This window comes from Balaenoptera acutorostrata, chromosome 1 (genome assembly GCF_949987535.1).
Source record: "Balaenoptera acutorostrata chromosome 1, mBalAcu1.1, whole genome shotgun sequence".
Lineage (NCBI taxonomy): Eukaryota > Metazoa > Chordata > Mammalia > Artiodactyla > Balaenopteridae > Balaenoptera > Balaenoptera acutorostrata.
This window is the reverse complement of record NC_080064.1, coordinates 105,293,321-105,313,431: the sequence shown is the minus strand read 5'-3', so window position 1 is coordinate 105,313,431 and position 20,111 is coordinate 105,293,321. Positions and strand designations below refer to the sequence as shown.

Here is a 20,111-nt window from a genome sequence, read left to right as displayed (position 1 = left end):
GGTTTGTTCCTTTGGTTTTTGGAAACGGCAGGTTTAAAGGAGTCCTTTCCCTGGCTTTCCCCTCCTGCGTTGCAATGCAGGAAACCCCGATGTGGTCTCGAGGCGGTCCGATTACATTTTGGCATATGATAATCCACAGGGCCATCTGCAGTTAGAAGCAAAATAGCCATCTCCCTTTCTTTCAGCTATTTCCCTTGGCAAGGTGAAAAGTCATAAGGAACCGGATTGGTCAGGAAAGCCCTGACCAAGGGCTGGTATGAACCTCAGACAAGACGCAGCCCGATGAGATGCAGTGTGCGCCGTCATTATCTGAGACTGAGGCTGTGAAATTGACACCATATGCGCCGGGAGGAGTAATTGCACCAAGGGGGGAGAAAAGCAACATGTCAGGACATTTTAGTAACACCTAATTCATCCCGAGGCTATAAATAAATCTGATGCTTGCTTGAAAACAAAAGTCGAAAAACAGTTTGACTAGATTACTTTTGTGACAGTGCTTCTGGCCGAGGTGAACTTTATTAGGGAGACAACATGAAGAAAGAGAAATACATAACAACTTCTTACGGTATATTTTACATGATTTTATTTTTTATTTTTTTGCAGTAAATAAAGTGGTTATAGGGCTCCAAGGAAAAGGGCCCAGATGTTAGAGAAGTTGTGTGAAATTCAGAGGAAACAAGCTGTAAAAAATGCAGTTATAAAACAGGCTGTCAGTACCACACATCTGGACAATACAGCTGTATGTTCCTAGTGGCTGTCGTCACCCAAAGAAAACTCAGTAACCTTATTTCACCCCAATTAGGCTGCATACCAACAGGATCAACCTTAAATTGCAAGGGGGGTGTGGGGTGGGGAGCAGCGTTCGCACGGCGCCTCTGTGTCAAACAGCTTTTATCTTTCGTTTGAATTTGGTCACCAAGAAATGAAAGACTGCTAACATAGCCATTTCCATTTTTATAAAACCCTATTTAATTTATAGCGTCCTAAGAAGTCAGGGTTTGACAGTTTGGACTATTGGCTGTGCCAAACAACAGACTTTCTGTAGCATGAAACTGACCTACCGGTCATCCTAACACAGAGCTCCACCTGTCTTTCCTCCACCCATGTTTGGGAGTCTGAGTCTAGCACCATCATGGGAAGCACTTATTGGAAAAAGTTCATTTTCAGACAACCCAATCTACTTAGAGTAGAGGGTAAATGCCTCTCTTTATGGCATTGGGGCATTTTTCCCTAATTTTTTTGGCCCGCAATGAGGCACCTTTGCGGCAAGACAAATATTACAAAACTCAAAATACCATTTCATCTTTTCATCACTGGCAGACATGCCAAAGATTATAAAATGCCACTTTCCTAATAATTGTGTTTCTTCATAGGTTTTAACGGCAGCAAAAGCAATTATGGACAGCGGAGAGAAATTCACCTTACCACTGATAGGGAAACTCTTGAAATTTCAGCTTCTCCAGGTTAAATTGAAGGACCAACAGCAACGGGAAAACGAGAAGAAGGTACTGGGAGGGCGATGGTGGGTTTTCTAAAGATGGCAAGGAGTGAGTGAACTGCAGCCAGGTTCTCTGGAGCACTTCCTCTCTCCGTAAGCCTGCCACGATGTGTTACCTAGCACATTTAACTGTTGCCTCAACTTTTTAGGGAAAAGCCTATCCAAAGAGCTGTTGGAGGAATTACATTTTCTCAAAGACAAACCCATTAAAAATAAGTGCTCCTATGCAGAAATGTGGCAGTATCCCAGGGCATGTGGCTGAGGTTGTTTTTATGGTAGTCTATTTATATGTTAGGAACAAATTAGGGGACCAAAGGAGAGACACAGAGTCAGGAGAAGTAAATACAAAAAGGTGAGAAAACCCCACAAAGTTAGGGTCTAACTATTTTAAATATTTTACATGATATTCAATAGGAGTACCTAGTAAAATAATGGGCTACATCTGCACCTTCCTAATAATCTAAATATTTCAGCAGCGCTCCATTACTTCTACTCCTATATTATATACCTGCTTATTTCTTCATGTGTAGATTTTTCGTTTAATTTGCCTATGGAAATCAATCTGTGTGTTTTCCAAAGATTTGTATTTTTCATCTGAAAAAGTATTTTAAAATAGTTTTAGCAAAGTGATGCCAGTTTCAAGTCCATTTGCTATTTAACCTTAGTCAAAATGAGAGATGTTTTTCTTATTTTCCAAATCATGCTGAAATACTTTTGGAAAGCCAAATGCTTCTGTATGTACATGTGTAATGTGTATGTGTGCGTGTGTATGTATGAAATGGATTTATAAGTAAATTGTTTCTTTATGCCTCTAAGTGGGAGAGGCAAAACCAAGTCATGGAAGAAGAAAGAGAAAAGTGAACATGTTCCAATAATACCTACTTCCCCTTTGTAAGAACCCCCCAAATCTGGCTTTCCTATTTGAATTGAACTCTTGACAGGGTAACTGTAGAAAAAAATAATAATGCCACCTTAAATTTGTAATATAGGGCTTTATGTTTTTCAAAGAGATTCCGGATTTAGCATCTTACTAGGGTGGTGTATATTGTCCCCAGAAAAATTCTACTTATTTGAAAACAGTTGATGGTATAGTTTTCCATCTATATGAAGCTCTTTCCAATGTGTACAGGAGATTCGTACCTTAAAAAATACTCAGGGACGTTAAGACTTGGCAGAAGAAAAATTGTAAAATTTGAAACTAGTATAGAAAGATCTTTTCTTGTCTTTTTAAAATTCAAATGTCACATGGGAATCTGAATTACAAAAAGTAGACTGTGAGTCCTGCAAAAATTCTTGCACCTTGTGTTTGCTTTGTGCTTTCCCACAGCACCTACAAATATACATAACACATTAAGTGTGTCAATTTCTTTGTTTGCCACCTGTTTTAAGTCGGTAATTGTTTGTAATAGGAGTAGGTTTTAGATTTCAGTTAACAAATTTTAAGTAACTATAAATGGAATATCCTGGCAACCGAGGAAACGTTTTTAAAACTAACAGTATAAAGATATTTCTGCACTGTTATTCTGCTCAGCATTTTTTTTTTGAAATGTGAACAATATAATACAGTTATGAGATTCTGAAGATATGGAAATAATCTTTATTTGTTGAAAATTCAAGAGTCTTAAGGAATTGGGAGTTGAATTTTAGATTTATAAAAATAAAAAAGTAATAGATGCATAAGAGGACTCTTTGAGCAATTAAGAGCCAGCAATTACATAATCTAATTTGATGTCTTCATTAGATTGGGTTCCCAAAACACCAGCCCCAAATCTCTGAATTGCAACCACACGAGTCAGTACTAAATAAATTGATGAAAACTGATTGGAAAGGAGAACTCTCCAGAAAAATATTCTCGGTAAAAGCAAGACTAAGGGAGTTGTTGGAGGGATGATATAATCTGTGTTCATTTCAACAACACTGCCCAGCAGGTCATTTGGAACAACGGAGGTTAATGCTTCTCAGCCAGGGAGTTTAGCAGAAAGCAAAATAAGGATAAAGTATGTAAAACTGACACCACGCTGTGGTTTAGAAAATGGAAAAAAAGGAAAGAGGACTTTACCCAATTTCTTCCTCTTTCTGAACCCCGGGTGAGATTCTGAGATTCCTGCAAGGGGAGTGACTGTCTCTTCGGCTTTTTAACATCAACATGAGATATATGTGGTTGCTTTCTCTCAAATACTAGTTATATGTTTACATCTGTACAACCCAGGGTGTTTTGTATCTTCTCTGTTGAATTTTTGGAATTGAATTTTTAAAAATGAATGCTTGAAAAATATCCATAGCAGTAATTACAGAAAATACTAGGGAGACGGTGAGGACAAAAGCTACTAATATGAGTACGTCCTTGTCCTTTTAACCCAATGGAAAAAAATGTAATGTATACTACATATTTGATTCTGTTTTAACCATCAAAACTTTTCTTAAGAATATAGTTACAATAGCCAGATACAGTGAAAATATCATTATTTTAGATTCCACTAATTTTAATAATTTATAACACTTTAGTCCAGGCTACGCTTAACATTGCATTTGCTTTGTCCATGAAGAAAGTTTGCTGGATAATTAATATTATAAAAAATAACACAAGGAAGATATTTCTTAGAAGTACAGTTTAGAAGCCTTTAGCATATAAATTTCTGAGATGCAAATCCCTGCCTCTAATTGTAATAAGTTGAATATATTTCAAAACTTTTATATATTCAGAAACATCTTGTTGATTACTTCCAAATATACATATAATGAAGAAAATACACTTTATTTCTCGAAATGTATTTCAGCATTTCAGAACTTCTGAATATGATTCTTTCATATAATTAATCCCGAATTAGATTTTATTATATCTTAAAATCTGCATAAGAGTGTTTTGTTTAGAAATAAGTTTTCCTTGCGCACATCATTATCAACATTTATTCTGCATTTTTAGTTATATCATTATCAATTTGTTGTTAATTCATTAACTTAACAAACATTTAGAGAAACAATGTATTGGGCACATATATTTTCATAAGGTTCATTATAACTTTAAAATAAATTGCTTAGTTTCTATTCTGACCATGTTTTAATTTAGTCATTATCTGAATATTACAGTATTTTTCACATTTTTACTTCTTTTTAACTCCAACTTTTATGTTATATATTAATTATAAACATTTTTTAAAACCAAAACACTTCATTGTGAATCAAAATGTTTAAAATATATTGAGAATTCAGCTAAAAGAAAACATTTAATCATCAAAAAATTAAAAATGGCTATAATAAGAGCAAAATTAACCCATTTAAATAATCAGCCAAACTAAATCTAGTCTGTGCCTCTGAGCTGAGTTCAGAACATTTGGATAGGTTTTAGGAAAAGATCCAAATATATTCTAACTGTGCTTTTAATTTGTGAATTCAAATAACCAGTCCATATTTTCTTGGATATTTTTAGCATATCTTTTATATAAAAGCAGAACAGTTCTTTCTCTTTCTGGCTTATCTACTTAGTACAAGTTGCCTTATTTTTCAATGTCCTAGAATTGAATAGATGGAAGACAGGCAGTAAAGAATATGGACAGATGGTATTGGTAAACTTTTCTTAAAACATCTCAAAATTAAAAGCACCTAAATTTGATCAGATATCATGATGAAGCCCAAACAACCCAGAGCCTGCTCCAAAGGACCGACAAAGAGAAATTAGGGTAAATTTCACAGACGTTTTCCAGCTTACTCCAGTTAAAACCCCGAAACACTGGAAACCAGCCAATGTAATGCCATTTTGTATGTGTGTTTTGTTTTAAAAGAAAGGCCATAGGGACATACCAGGAAATTACAGGCTGGTTAGTTTTGATTCAGTTGTGGTTAAAATCTTCAGAAACTATTCTAAGAAATCAAATAGAGGAAGAGCAGAAACTCAGTTTAGAGGGACCCGTGTGGTTTCAGGAAAGGAATAACTTGCCTCACTAACTGGATGGAATTCTTTGAGGCTGGATTATCGAAATGAGGATACTACCAACAAAACTGTTGGATCTGAAGAGCTACAAAATTCAACAATTCAGGGTAAATTATAACTGATTCCCTGGCTGGCTTATCTGTAAACTAGAGCAGTGCTTTCCTAATTGGGATGCTATTAATTAATGAAACCTTTTTACAGACTTCAGGAAAAATGTAAAGAAACACACACATTTAAAATAGAGCAGTATTTTTTTTTTTTTAAAGGATTTTCTTATTTATTTATTTATTTATTTATTTTTGGCTGTGTTGGGTCTTCGGTTCGTGCGAGGGCTTTCTCCAGTTGCGGCAAGCGGGGGCCACTCTTCATCGCGGTGCGGGGACCGCTCTTCATCGCGGTGCGCGGGCCTTTCTCTATCGCGGCCCCTCCCGTCGCGGGGCACAGGCTCCAGACGCGCAGGCTCAGCAATTGTGGCTCACGGGCCCAGCTGCTCCGTGGCATGTGGGATCTTCCCAGACCAGGGCTCGAACCCGTGTCCCCTGCATTAGCAGGCAGATTCTCAACCACTGCGCCACCAGGGAAGCCCCCAGAGCAGTATTTTGAAATACAAATAGCTACAGTTAACAGCAGCTAATAATAGTAATTAGCTACCATTATTGACTGCTTGCCACTATACTAAGCTCTTTACATATGGTTTAACATTTAATGCTTTAAATGACTTTATGAGTTACAGAGTATTATTCTCAATTTGCAGATGGGGAAACTGAGGGTGTGAAAAGCTAAGTAACTTTCCCAAGGCTAAATAGCTACTCAGGATTTAAATCCAGAACTGTCAGACTCTAAGATTATGTTCTTAACCACTGTACATACCCCTTCTGAGTGTGTCTCAATAATTACGCAAAACAGCACTCTTGGCTCACAATCAGTAGAGAACTTCCCAGGGACGCTTCTTTAAAGGAGCAAATGGCTTTGCTCAGTAGGATCTACCAGCTCGCTAATTATATCATGTAATTCCATGTTGCATAAAGCATCCTGAGGTTAAGCGGGGGGGACTGGTCAAAGAAAGGAACAAAGCCCACCAAAGACAAAGGCCACTGAGCTAACCAACCACCAATTCCCAAGGGAATCCTGACTTCTTATCCAGTCCCAACCCCCTGCCCAGAAATGAGCTGGTCTCTGGGGGAATCTCTTAGAAAGAGACTTGCTGGGATTATTTCAAACATCCTTAGCCCTTCTCTCTGCCCTTCTGGATGTTGAAGTTGGGTAGCATTGGCTGATCCGCTGCTAAAACCTCTAAATCACGTAGGATCGTGCGGGAGACAGACATCAGGTAGACCTCAGACCCACCCCCTCACCACCACCACACACAGACAGGGCCATGTTCAGAGTCTGTGGATGAAGAATTGCACCCTGAAGATGGCAATGTGGCACCCCAGGACTTTGTGCAATCTTTAGATTGCATCATTTGGTCAAGTGAACCCAGTATATTCGTAGGCTTACGTTTTCTACACCTCAGCCACTCTCTAGAAAAGCAAGCTCCTAACTCAATCCCATACGTTATATTTTCTATGTGGCAGGTAAGCAGGGAGGGGAAAGAAATAGAAAATATAGAAAAGGAAAAACAAAATGTTCATAATGCCATAACCCTGTTATAACTAATGTTAACATTTTGGTATATTTCCTTTGTTTCTGTGGCTTTCTTTACATAGCTGTAATCATTGTAAAAAGAAATTTTAATCCAGTTTTTTCAATTAAAATATACCATGATTTTTTCTCATTATCACAGCATCCACATCTATCGTTGTTATTGGCTAGGTGACATTCTACTGACTACCATACTTTTCTTAAAGTTCCTTTATTGTTGAACATTTCCATTATTTCTGTGTTGTTTCATAATAAACAATGTTGTCATGAACAACCTTACCATATACAATTCTTCATGTTTTGGATAATTTCCTTAGCATACGTTTATAGAAATGGATTAATTGGGCCCCCAAATGTTCCCACAACCTTTTCTTTCCAAAATAGCTTCTGGAACCATTTAGACCCAGTTCTCCATTAAAAAAGATAACAAATGACCCCCTGTTCAAATTAACTTTATATTAGCTTATTAAAGATGGAGGAGTTTCATGAAAACAAATCTCTTTAATATTGTTTAATCTATTGTCTCTCAAACTTACTTGACACCATACATTTCTTTCAGTCCATCTATTGTCCTCTCATCATCTGTGACCAATAGATTGTTTATGAGATAGAGTGATATCTTGAAAGAGAACTGAGTAGCACTCAGAAGATAGACCCTGTTTCTCATAAGTCACATAATAGTGGAGTGACTTAGTCATTTAACTGCTGTGACATCTTTTCTTATCTATATCCTTAATAATATTATTGTGGGAATCTTATGATAGAACATATATGAAACACAAAGTTATACACAAATATGTAGATGTGCTATTATCTATAAAAGTAAGAGGAAGTATAGGTATTTACCACCAGTTCCACTGACTTTTACCATTTACTTCCCTTTCACTGTGAAGAACAACAGAATGAATACCCATCGAGGTATTTGAATTTTGATATTAAGAAGTAATTTAGAAATAAAATACAGTCTAAAATATTTTTGAAGCATCAAATAACTAGGTTGCCCAATTCCAGAGAGGGAGAATTTTGTATTTTTCCCTTTAAGAGGTGAGAATAACAAGATAAAGGATTCTAGGTAGGTGTCACATTAATACTCAAGCGAGTGTGTGAAACCCTAATACATTTTTGTTTGTTGCTAAGACAAGAGCCCCACATCTGCTATGTAGCTTAACTGGTAAGAAATCTCCATGCCTACCCAAAGCCTTCCCACAGGACGAGGAGGCATCCAGATGCTTTTGGTACACAGTGCATTTTAAAGAAAATGTACTCTGTAATGAACTTGACTCTCCCTTCATATGCTGGGGAGCATGTGTTCCCCAAACACGGTAGAAAGAGGGGCCTGTTAGATACACACCTCCTAAATTTTTATCTTGAATTGGCAAGAGTTTCCTCTGAGTTCTTTCAGTTGTAAGTAGATGACCCTAAATGGGAACACGCATGTTATGCTACCCAAAAGCAAGAAAGGCAAAAGAGGTTGGTGTTGAACAAATTTTAGCTTATGATTTAGGAGGGGCCTCAGCAAACCTGGTTCACTTCTCCCCACTCCCGCCCTCAAATCCCAAGACATAAACCCATAGAGGGGAGGGGCTTATTCAGAATGTGAGAGAAGAGAGGGAAAGGGAAGGAGATAGGAGGTGATTTTCCTGCAATTGGGACTTAGTAGAAAAGGATGGACCTTTTGACCAGAGTAGAATTCTAAGGGGCCAAGTAGTCAATCATTGTTCAGAAGCAGAGGAACAAAGGGACTGTCCTGGTTCAGCTCAGGTGTGGAGGTTGGGAGATACAGACTGGATACAGGAGAGGAGTAGGGAGACCACCACTAGAGTCAGGCACAGGGGAGTAGTGGGGACTGGGTAGGGCAAAGAACATGTTCAGAAATTTACCAAGGACTTCTCTGCCTGCCCCTGGCACCCAGGAGGACCCAGGTGCTTCCATTTGCTTCTGTTCTCCACCATTTAGTGTCTCTGCACACCAGGAAATCGCATATATAGTCGCTATGAGAAATACTTTACATAGCAGTACTTCTTGATATGCTACCAATTAAACATACATCCACTGTTAAATGGAAAATGCAGAACACTAGGTTATATAGAGACAACAATAACGATTACATTAAAATGATGCCTAAACATAATTTGAAAGAATGCATTTATAATAGCCTCTTCACTCATCTTCTCTGGATGGTGGAATTGTGATTTTTGTAAGTTCTCTATGTTTTTTTTCAATTTTTCAATAATGATTATTTTTAGAATTTAAAAACATACTTAAAGAAGTAAATCAGAATTTAGAAGTACTTTTTATTTTATTTTATTTTATTTTATTTAAAAAAACTTTTTTAACATCTTTATTGGAGTATAATTACTTTAAAATGGTGTGTTAGTTTCTGCTTTATAACAAAGTGAATCAGTAATACATATACATATGTTCCCATATCTCCTCCCTCTTGCGTCTCCCTCCCACCCTCCCTATCCCACCCCTCTAGGTGGTCACAAAGCACCGAGCTAATCTCCCTGTGCTATGCGGTTGCTTCCCACTAGCTATCTATTTTACGTTTGGTACTGTATACATGTCCATGCCACTCTCTCACTTTGTCCCAGCTTACCCTTCCCCCTCCCCGTGTCCTCAAGTCCATTCTCTAGTAGGTCTAGAAGTACTTTTTAAATGCTTTTGTGAAAGGAGGGAGATTGATATTGCTAATTTCAGTGTTACTGGAAATTAGTTTAAAAGATGCTTGTCTCCAGGGTACCAAGTGTGGCCTTGCTAAGGGAATACAAAGGCAAAAAGAAAGAGAGGGAAAGAGGGCACGGAGCAGAAAAAGGAGCTGAGGGAGGTGAAGCACACGGAGAAACAGAAGAGCATTCAGCTAGTATTATTCAGCCCTTGGAAAGATGGAGTAGAGAGAGGGCAGACAAGCATGGTAAAGAAGGTTGCGAGGACATCAAAGGCTGAGGCTACAGGAGAACCATGGAAATAAAATGAGTTTGAGGTTTGGAGTCACACCAACTTGTGTCTCTACCACAGCTGTGTGTTTGTGAGGGAAACTGTGGGTCTTAATTTATACAATGGGAATAAAATTACTGATTTGGCATGTTGCTTTGTGAGAACAAACTAAAGACGATGACGTCTGGAAAGCACGTATCACACTGTATAGCTGTGTCTCTGCTAAGTTACCACTTACTTTGAAATTTTGGTTGTGATCAGCCTTGCTTTCTCTAGGATCCTAAGAAACCTTACAGGAGAAAGGGCTCAGGAAGTTGCTTACCTTATAGAACCCCAATCTTTGCTAGAGAGACTCCAAAGGAATGAGAGCTATGTGTCTGCACAGGTCCTACACCCCACCTAGGAGAGCCTGCAGGGCCAGAGGGCCCTTTTACTGCCTTACTGGGACACAAATGTCCCCTGCAGTCAGGAAATGTTTTTTGGAATGATGGAATATGAATGCATGTATAAAGGTGAATGAAATGAATGAGGGTGAACTTCACAATAATTTAATGTAAAAGAGTTTCTTCTCTTCAGTTCTAAAGATCACCCTGCGATTTTATTTCAAATGATAGCTGTAGAAGTTTCTGGCAGATTTTTTTTGGCCAAGTTGGGACTTCTCTGTGGTGAGGCTAGCTGTCCACCTCACAGCTGCACAGGTGTTTTTCCCTCTAGTGGAATCACCATGATTCAAGGTGTGGCTGGGAGAGCGCCTGCTTGCATGAGTCTCACCGGTACCTCCGAGCTGATTGGAGTCAGGGGCACTAATTTGGGCTCTGGTTTCATTTTCAGTGAACAATCTCAAAATTTCCAATAAGCTCTCCACGCTGGCAGAGAGTTCTTCCATATTTCTTCAGTAAGCTTGCTCTCCCACTTTCTGAGATGACTCACATTATCTTCTCTAGTCAAACCTCCTACCTCATACCTGCCCATCTTGAGTTGATAACCTTGCCTCATCCTTCACTTGAAAACATTGAAACATTCCCCAAACACCATCAAGACCTCTCTCTTTCTTGCACCTACACCCAGCCACTCATCCCCTCTTTGCTCCTTTCATTAAACTGAGAAATTGCCTTTCTTCCTATCAAAGTCCAGTTATTGACACATTCTCTTCATCTTATCCCATCTTTTCTCCTCAAGGACTTTAGTCTCCCCCATGTTTTCAGTGTCCCCCTCTCTGCTGGATCATTCCATCAGCCTGCAAACACAATATCTCCTGAATTTACTTACATACGTACATAGCTTGATGTTATACTCCCCTTCTGCCCACTCATCCACTGAACAATCTCAGATCCCCAGTTCCCCTTTACAAGCAAACGTCTTTTTTTTTCCTTTTAAGGCTGTTCTCTTTTTCTTTTTTTTTTTAATGCATTTACATTAGTTTAGTTTTTTACTTTTTTATTGAAGTATAGTTGATTTACAATGTTGTGTTAATCTCTGCTATACAGCAAAGTGATTCAGTTATACATATATACATGCATTTTTTAATATTCTTTTCCAATATGGTTTATCAAAAGATATTGGATCTAGTTCCCTGTGCTATACAGTAGGACCTTGTTGTTTATCCATTCTCTATATAATAGCTCACCTCTGCTAACCCCAAACTCCCACTCCCTCCCTCCCCCACCCCCTCCCCCTTGGCAACAACAAGTCTGTTCTCTATGTCCATGAGTCTGTTTCTGTTTCATAGATAGGTTCATTTGTGCCATATTTTAGAGTCCACATATAAGTAATATCATATGGTATTTGTCTTTCTCTTTCTGACTTACATTACTTAGCGTGATAATCTCTAGGTCCATCCATACTGCAAATGGCATTATTTCGTTCTTTCTTATGGTTGAGTAGTATTCCACTGTATATATGCACCACATCTTCTTTATCCATTCATCTGTTGATGGACATTTACATTGTTTCCGTGTCTTGGCTATTGTGCATAGTGCTCAAAAGGAAACTTCTTGAAACCATTGTCCACACAAGTGGTCGCCCAACTGTTCCTGCCTCTGTGTTCACTACCTCCACACTCCACCATAACTGCTCCCATAATGTCGCCTATAACTCCCCATACTTTTCAGTCCCTTGGTTCTCTAGCTGCATACTCTGTAATTTTTCCTACCTTCTAAGTCACTTCTCTCTTTTACCCATATCCCCTCCTATACCCAGTTGGTAAGTATTGGAGTTTCCAGCATGATCCCAGGTTCAATTCTCATATTTCTTGAGACCTCTTTCCCCAGGGGGTCTAATCTCTTCCTGTGCAGTTAACTACTATCTCTATGTTACCCACACCTGAATTTGTAACTCCAGCCACAACTCTCTTCTGAGAGGAGAACATGTGTATTCAATTGTCTCCTTGTCTTCTCAGGAGCATCTCGGATTTAACAAGATCTTTCTGAATAGTCCGCCCACCTTAAGTAAAAAATATTTCCCACCCCAATGCTTCTCTCTCTGTGAGTGTCACCATCAACCAACTTGTTATTCAAACTAAATCCAGAGCATTATCGTTGTTGCCTCCTCCTTCATTCCTTGTCTCTAATCTTTCAACCCCTGTAATTTCAGCATCCACAATAGATCTTAAATCCATCTACATTTCTCCACTCTACCAATACTTTAAACTGAGTTACTGTTAGGTCTTATCTGGACTACTGCTAGAGTTTCCTTACTGGTCTTCTGGTTTCCTGTCTTGCAAAATCACAGTAGTCCTCCATTTAATCCCTTTATGGTCTTTCCAATGCATTTTTAATAAAATATAAACTTGTGAACCAGCCCCCACCAAAGCCCTGGCCCATACCCTGCCTTCCCCACCTCATCCTGGCCACTCTCTCCCTTGCCCACTATTCTCCTGCTATACTCACCTCCTTTCAGTTCCTTGCACATACCCATCTCCTGTATAACTCAGGGCCTCTGGCACACACTTCACCTTTCCCCTGCTTCTCACATGGATGCTCCTCATCCTTGAGGTCTTCACTCAAATGTCACTCCCTCAGAGGCCTTCCATCACCAGCTTACTGGCGAGTGGTGAATTGTGTGTCTATTACTACATTGGGTTTTATCCTTCATAAAATTCATGAAATTTTTCAGTCATACTTTTGTTTCTCTGTTCATATGCTTTTTTCTCTTTCTTCCCCAGTAGAGTAGGAACTCAAGGGGATAGAGCTCAACCCTACTTTTTTTTCATGCCTTTATTGGAGTATAATTACTTTACAATGTTGTGTTAGTTTCTGCTGTGCAACAAAGTGAATCAGCTATATGTATACATATATCCCCATATCCCCTCCCTCTTGAGCTTCCTTCCCATCCTCCCTACTCCACCCCTCTAGGTGGTCACAAAACATCGAGTTGAACTCCCTGAACTATGCAGCAGCTTCCCACTAGCTATCTATTTTACATTTGGTAATGTACATATGTCAATGCTACTGTCTCACTTCATCCCAGCTTCCCCTTTCCCCACTGTGTCCTCAAGTCCGTTCTCTACGTCTGCATCTTTATTCCTGCCCTGCCACTAGATTCATCAGTACCGTTTTTTGAGATTCCATATTTATGCATTGGCATATGCCAACCCTATTTTTATGGGCCGATTTGTATCTGGTGCAGAGAGAAACACTGGGGCTTTTCATACCTCTGTACTTTCCCTTGTGCTTTCCTTGCTGCCTCTATCCAAGGCTAGTAGTGACATCTGCAGCCTCCACTGATATTTCCCTCTGTTGAGGAGCAGGTGGTGGGGAGGTCAAGTTTCCCCACCACTGGAGCCACAGGTGCCAGGCATGCACGGAGGGTCCATGGGCACCGCTGATGCTTCCTCCGGGTGCTACAGCTAAACTGGGTTTGGGACTTCCCTGGCAGTCCAGTGGTTAAGACCCCACGCTTCTACTGCAGGGGGCATGGGTTCGATCCCTGGTCAAGGAACAAAGATCCCACATGCCACGCAGAGTGGTGAAAAAGATTAAAAAAAAAAACAACAACTGGGTTCTCTGGAACCATCAACATCCAGAAGCCACGTACAGGAGGCAGATGCTTCTCTCCCCTCCTGTGCTACCTTCTGTTAGCTGGGTGCCAAAGCAATATATCTTCTACTTTCCTTGTCTCTAACGTCTTAGGACTGAGTTCTTCAAATTTGGTTTCACGACCTCAGGAAAATACAGAACCCCCAATGTTGCTACAGTAATTTAGTTTAGTTATTTTTGTGCCCAACTTTGTTGAACATGGGACAATAAATAGCATAAGCATATTCTGGATCTTCTGTATGGTCCAATACTACCACGTCATTTCAATGAACTCAACCTATATGTATTTATAACACATGAATGGAAAGTGTAATTACATTATGACATAATGTACAAAGGTTTTGGCAATTGTTTGAAAGGAAAACCTTTGTTAGACCCAGATAGCGACCCCAGGGTTAGGCTACTTGATAAACTTAAGTCCCTGCCATCACAATGTACTCAGAATCCACCACTCTCCCTGCCAGCCACTAACTGAGGTTGTTTATTAGGCCAAGGGAGGCTCCTTTAAGATGAATTCCCTTCCAGAAAGATGTGTGTGTGTGACAGTCTCCTAGCATCCACCCCTCTAGTCTTTGTGCTTGATGTGCCTTCTCACAGCTTAGGCTCAACCTGGAATCTCCACTATCCTGGCTTGAAGAATGAATCAGTGAGTAAAGGAGTGATTGAATGAAATAAAGATTTAATTTACCTGACAGTAGAAAAGCCATTGCCTGCTTACTGTATGGTTTAATCAAAAGTATTCTGTCTTTCCAGGTGATAGAAGACAGATTTAAGGTAGAAAAGGATAAAGGGAAACCAAAATCTCCCAAGGAGAAAAAGTCCCCAATGGCCAAGGTTGCCAAAGGAAAGGGAAAGGACCAGCCTGAGGCAAACACAGCAGTAAAAAAGACCACCCAGTTAGTAAGAAGGGGAGAAGAGGATGACACCAAACATTACATTGGTCAGTAAGATGCTCCTTTCACTTGTTGCCTGATGACCTACAAACTTGAAAATTCATCATTCCAAACACTATGCTTAATCTTCCCCAGCCTTTTCACCTTTCTAAAAGCATAAATCCTATACTCCCCATGACACCCTAATAGAAAAATATTTCTATTTGCAATACATTTTTGTTTTCAGCCAATATTTCTTTGGCATGTGTCTTTCTATAGGCACATTTTCATAGTGCAGGTAAAAGATGAATTAACTAGCTGACTGTGCCACCGAGGAGCTTACTATCTTGTTGGGAACATTTGAGAAAGTCAGAAACACTTATAAGGCAAAGTAAAAAGTGATTATTGTCACGAGTGTAATACAGTGGTAATAAAATCAGACCTGTTAATTTGTGACTCAGAGCACGTGTCTTCCTGACCTCAGCTTCTCCCACCATCTGTCCTAGATAGAACAACCAGAATTTTCTTTCACTTAGATTATTGATATAAAAAAATGATTTGACTTGGGCAGCTATGAGTAATTCGTTGCCACCTTCCCATGAACCCAAGTGGAGCTGCTGTTTTTTTATTTGCATCGTATTTAAATGAGATGGCACCTCTTCACATCCTTTGACAGTTTGACTCCCCTAATATATCTCTGCTCTAAACCCACTAGACATAGAAGCAATTATATTATGGGTTCCGTGAGCAGTATCAATACTGATTTGTTTTAGTGGCTGAAGAAAAATCACTACTTGAAGATAAAAAGTTTGTGCATCTGTTGCTCTATTTTTAAATTGATCTTGATGAACCATTGTGAGACATAATGTTTTTGTGTACCATCTAGTATTGATATTAAAGTACAACAATTATCATCACCCCCCAGAATCTCACATTCTAATATAAACTCATGTTTTAACACTTATAGAACTACTTAGCCAGGACAAAATTGAGGAGAAAAATTTTAGGAAAATGAGCAATATATATTTTTTAATTTGAATACAATAAATATATAGTTGCTACATAACCCATACTCAGCATGCACACCTATTGGCATAAACACACAGAATGCTTTGGTAGGGAGTTTGTTCATAGTCAATATTTCCCTCTTCTGTAAACACCTCTGCATATAAAATACCACAAAGCTGCAGCTACTTGTAATTCAGGAGTAAAGCCAGATGTTGCTCAAAAGAGATTAGAACCAAGAAAAATTACAGCCTAGACTTTTTTTTTTTTTTAGAAAAACCCAAGCACCCATTTTCCATGACGACAGGCCCTCTGTATGTTTGTCCTCCTATTACGCCTATGTCTCATTTGCAAAAGTGATTTAATATTTTGTAAAATGGCCACAGCCTTCTTACTGGAAGGGCAATAATGAAAACCAGTCAACATGACTGCATTCCAGCCAACCGGACTGCTTTTGGCAAGCCCAAGGGATGACAAACGCATGCATAATGTATAGAGCCATTGAACTGGCTGAGTGCAACCTGTTCTCTTTTAAAATGACGGCTGCTCTTCTCTACGGTATTTTGAACAGATGATGAGCCAGATGACGGTGCCCAGCATTACATTATAGTTGTGGGCTTCAACAACCCTCAGTTATTAGCGATCATAACTGAGCTGGGCATTCCCATAAGCAGCGTGATTAAAATATCATCAGAGAATTATGAACCTCTGCAGACACACCTGGCAGCAGTTAGCCAGCAGCAGGAAAGTTTTCTTCAGCCAAAAGGTATGCAGTCTGCTACACAACTGACTGAATCCTTCAATATTACCCACTGTCCTTAAGGTACAAATACAATTTTCTGCCCAAACCATAGTCATACAATACATACATTATTAAATCCTTTCGAGACTTTGAGTTGCTATTTATGCCACTTGCACTAGCCAGGTGTTGTAAATTTTGCAAATTCAAATCATACCCTGTGTTTCTATCCCTGTGTAGCCACAGAGAACATAGACTTGGTTATCCAACTATATTTCTCAGGAACTTTGCTCTATAACTTTTACCTAAAGCGTGAATGGGATGGATCATCTGTAGATAATCTATTCTGCCAGAAGCCACAGTCACCAAATGGCCCAAGGGAGGTCATAGCCTTGGATTCTTGCTCAGCTTTGCTACTGGCTTATTCTGATAAATCAGAGGGGACGCTTATCTTCCAGGCCTTAGACCAGGAAGCTGTGGGATGAAGTCCCAACTACACTACTATTCAGCCACTACACTACTATTCAGACCTCAGGGTCTTCATCTAAGGGAATCGTACTAGACTCCCTTTGTGGGATGGGAACAAAGTCTACTGTCTACTTCAGATAGTAAAATTAGGATGCAGTATAAGCATGTGTGACCTGGAAGTCCAAGCTCTTTTTGCCATATGCTATTGTGCTTTTTTGTCATTTATTAGTAATATCCTTTCACAGGGCTTTGTAACTTATACAGCCGCATCCGGATTTCTATAACACAACATTTTTTAAATTGCTGTTCCAGGTTAGAAATGGCTACCCCTGATAATAATAATAGCTACCACTTATTGGGCACAGGCCTTGGGACTAGCCTCAATGCTAAGGGCTTTAAGTGTGTTGATTCATGTAGTTTCCATGACAACCCTCGGAAGTATGTTTTATTATTTCCATTTTACCAAAAACGACCCTGTCTAGAGGCAGCTATTATGTAAAAGAGTTGAGATTCAAACCTAGCTATTTCTATCTCAAAGGCTAGTTGTAACATTCAATAACTTATTATTGAAGCCAGTGAGAAAATGCTGCATAAGCTCCATAGTCTTTGTGTTAAAAATATTTAATATATAAAAATAAAATCATAGAAAAAGAGACTTTACAGTAGAATAGTGAGATCTTAGTAGTAGAACCTATTTAGTTATAGATGGAAAAACCAAACCATGTCAGACAAATTGTCAAGTGTAACTTTATGGAAAACTGTCATTATTTTATACAGTCAGAGCACAAATGCCCAGAGAAGCCAGTAACTATTTCAATGTGACCAAAAGTTAACTGAAGCAGAAATCATGGATCCAGTCTATTTTTACCCACGTGGGAAGGAGAACTGGATCAACTGCATTTCTAAGTGATCTGGCAGAAAAACTGCTCCTATATAGGTACAATCTCAGAGTGATGGAAGTATTGACCATATTTAGTTCCCCAAATGTGTGACCTTATAATCTTTCTGGGCCTCAACTATAAAATAAAGGGGTGGGAAAAGCTCATAGTTAATAACAATTTCAGGAGTAAAATCCTCTGATATTTAGCTATATAGTCTAGGTCCAAACACTTCCCAAAATTACATTTCTTTATTTGCATTTTCTGGTACTGTACAGACATCGTGCAATGCATATGACTCACCACAAACACTTAAAGTGGGAAGAAATTCGACACTCTCATCTTGTAGTATAAACATGTTGCTCTTATTAGATATAGAAGCTGAAAAATTGAAGAAAGAGAACGACATAAAAGAACTTGAAATCTTCTGGAAGTACTTGGAACCAATCCTGAATAATGAGAAACCGGAAACAAATCTCTTTGATGTCGCTCGGCTTGAATACATGGTCAAGGCTGACAAGTTTCCTTCCGACTGGTCGGACAGCGAGATGTTGGTTAGTACACGCATTAATGAGAGTGACTAGTTTGAACATTTGACACTGCGGTTCCATTTACTCCATTCATTCATTCAACAGATATTTATTAATCACTGTCTACAGAGAAGACTTTGTGCTAGGTTCCTTTATCTCCAAGACAGTGATCACATTGGACGCCCAATAATGGCTATAGCCTGATTCTTCAGCTTTTAGTGTATGAATTAATGACAAAGGAATAAGATGAGATGAAGATAAAGAATGGTAGTTATTTTATTTGGTGACGTGGCTTTGCTTCATACCTTAACAATGTTCTAGGCGGTAGAGTCTTAATATACATTAATTGTGAAGATAGTAAATTTTACAGTTTGTCAAATTACATTGTCTTTTTTTTTATGTATCAGTTCAAAACATTGTTCTTCTAGGCCCTTGCTTTTATTGCCAAAATTGTATTTTTCATGTATTTTCCCAGCAAGGTCTATCTTAATAGAATGACTTGACCCCAGCCCAACAGTTAGTAGACATTTCCTGAGAGTATTTATTGGCCCCTGCTATTGAGGTGCTCGCAGAGAGGCAAGACCAAAACCGTGAAACAGAGAGGCAGTGTTCAAGGTGCCACGCACCTATGTGTTATGTGAAACAAACTCTGTTTCCTGTTAATTCAGAAAAAGAAGACATGGGATGCTTTGAAAAGTAACAAATGCTAAATACATGAGGGTGTTTTTAAAAAGAACGTTGAGTAACTTATTTATCATTGTTGGGGAAGTTATCCAGGCATTCCTGTTGTAAAAAAAAAAAAGAGACCTCTCAGGTCTCTTTCTGGTTGACCCCCTGTCCCAACAAACAGGGGCCCAGGAGTGTTGAATCCCTTGCAGGGTGATATATATCAGCATTAAAGGGAATTGAACTGAAAGCAGAGTCTTGGAGATGGACCACATCAAGTATGCTGCGAAGGGAGCCGGGAAAAGCAGGGTGGAGGAGGAGGATAGGTGTCTGTGGGCAATGACTGTGGGTAGCTGCCAAACAAACAACCAAACCTTGTGTAAGAGGAGGAGAATGACACCAAAGCCGGGAGCAGTTTCCGAGCCAAAGGGTAGGCTGCCCACGGCCATGGATTGGAGCATGGACAGTTCTCACTATGAGAGTCCCTGATTCTGTTACCTTGAAATGGATGTGCACCGGGTGAAGTAAGTGAAAACACTGAGGGGGGAAGCCTAGATCTGAACCTTGAAGGATGGGCAGGATTTGAATAAGTAGCAATGGAGAGATCAGTTTGAGTTACAGAGACTGTCAACATAAGGCGTTAGATGTCACCACGTAGAAACAGAACAATTAAGTCTGATACCTTGGCAATAGTAAGAATAAATATAAGCCTTGACCTATATGTGGAAGCAACGCTGAACATAGAAAAGCTGTGGCTGAAGGCAGAGCTTGTCGTAGGCAGAACTGGTTACTGTGGACTGCTTTGTGTCGTCCCACTCCTTCATCTAGATACCTTCCTCTTTCCTGCTTTGTCTTTCACTCCCCTGCCTCTAAACCTGAGCTCAGAAAAGAGTCCATCTGTCCTCTACT

At 39.3% G+C, this 20,111-nt stretch overlaps 1 protein-coding gene across 1 annotated transcript in view; it reads left to right on the top strand.

Moving 5' to 3' along the window:
• Window positions 1-20,111, top strand: part of SPAG17 (sperm associated antigen 17) — a 221,396-nt gene that overhangs the window by 55,418 nt on the left and 145,867 nt on the right. The window contains exons 4-7 of the mRNA XM_057553166.1: window positions 1,374-1,505; window positions 14,798-14,984; window positions 16,493-16,687; window positions 18,379-18,560. Coding sequence (XP_057409149.1) covers window positions 1,374-1,505; window positions 14,798-14,984; window positions 16,493-16,687; window positions 18,379-18,560 — 696 coding nt within the window. The remainder of the gene's footprint in view (window positions 1-1,373; window positions 1,506-14,797; window positions 14,985-16,492; window positions 16,688-18,378; window positions 18,561-20,111) is intronic.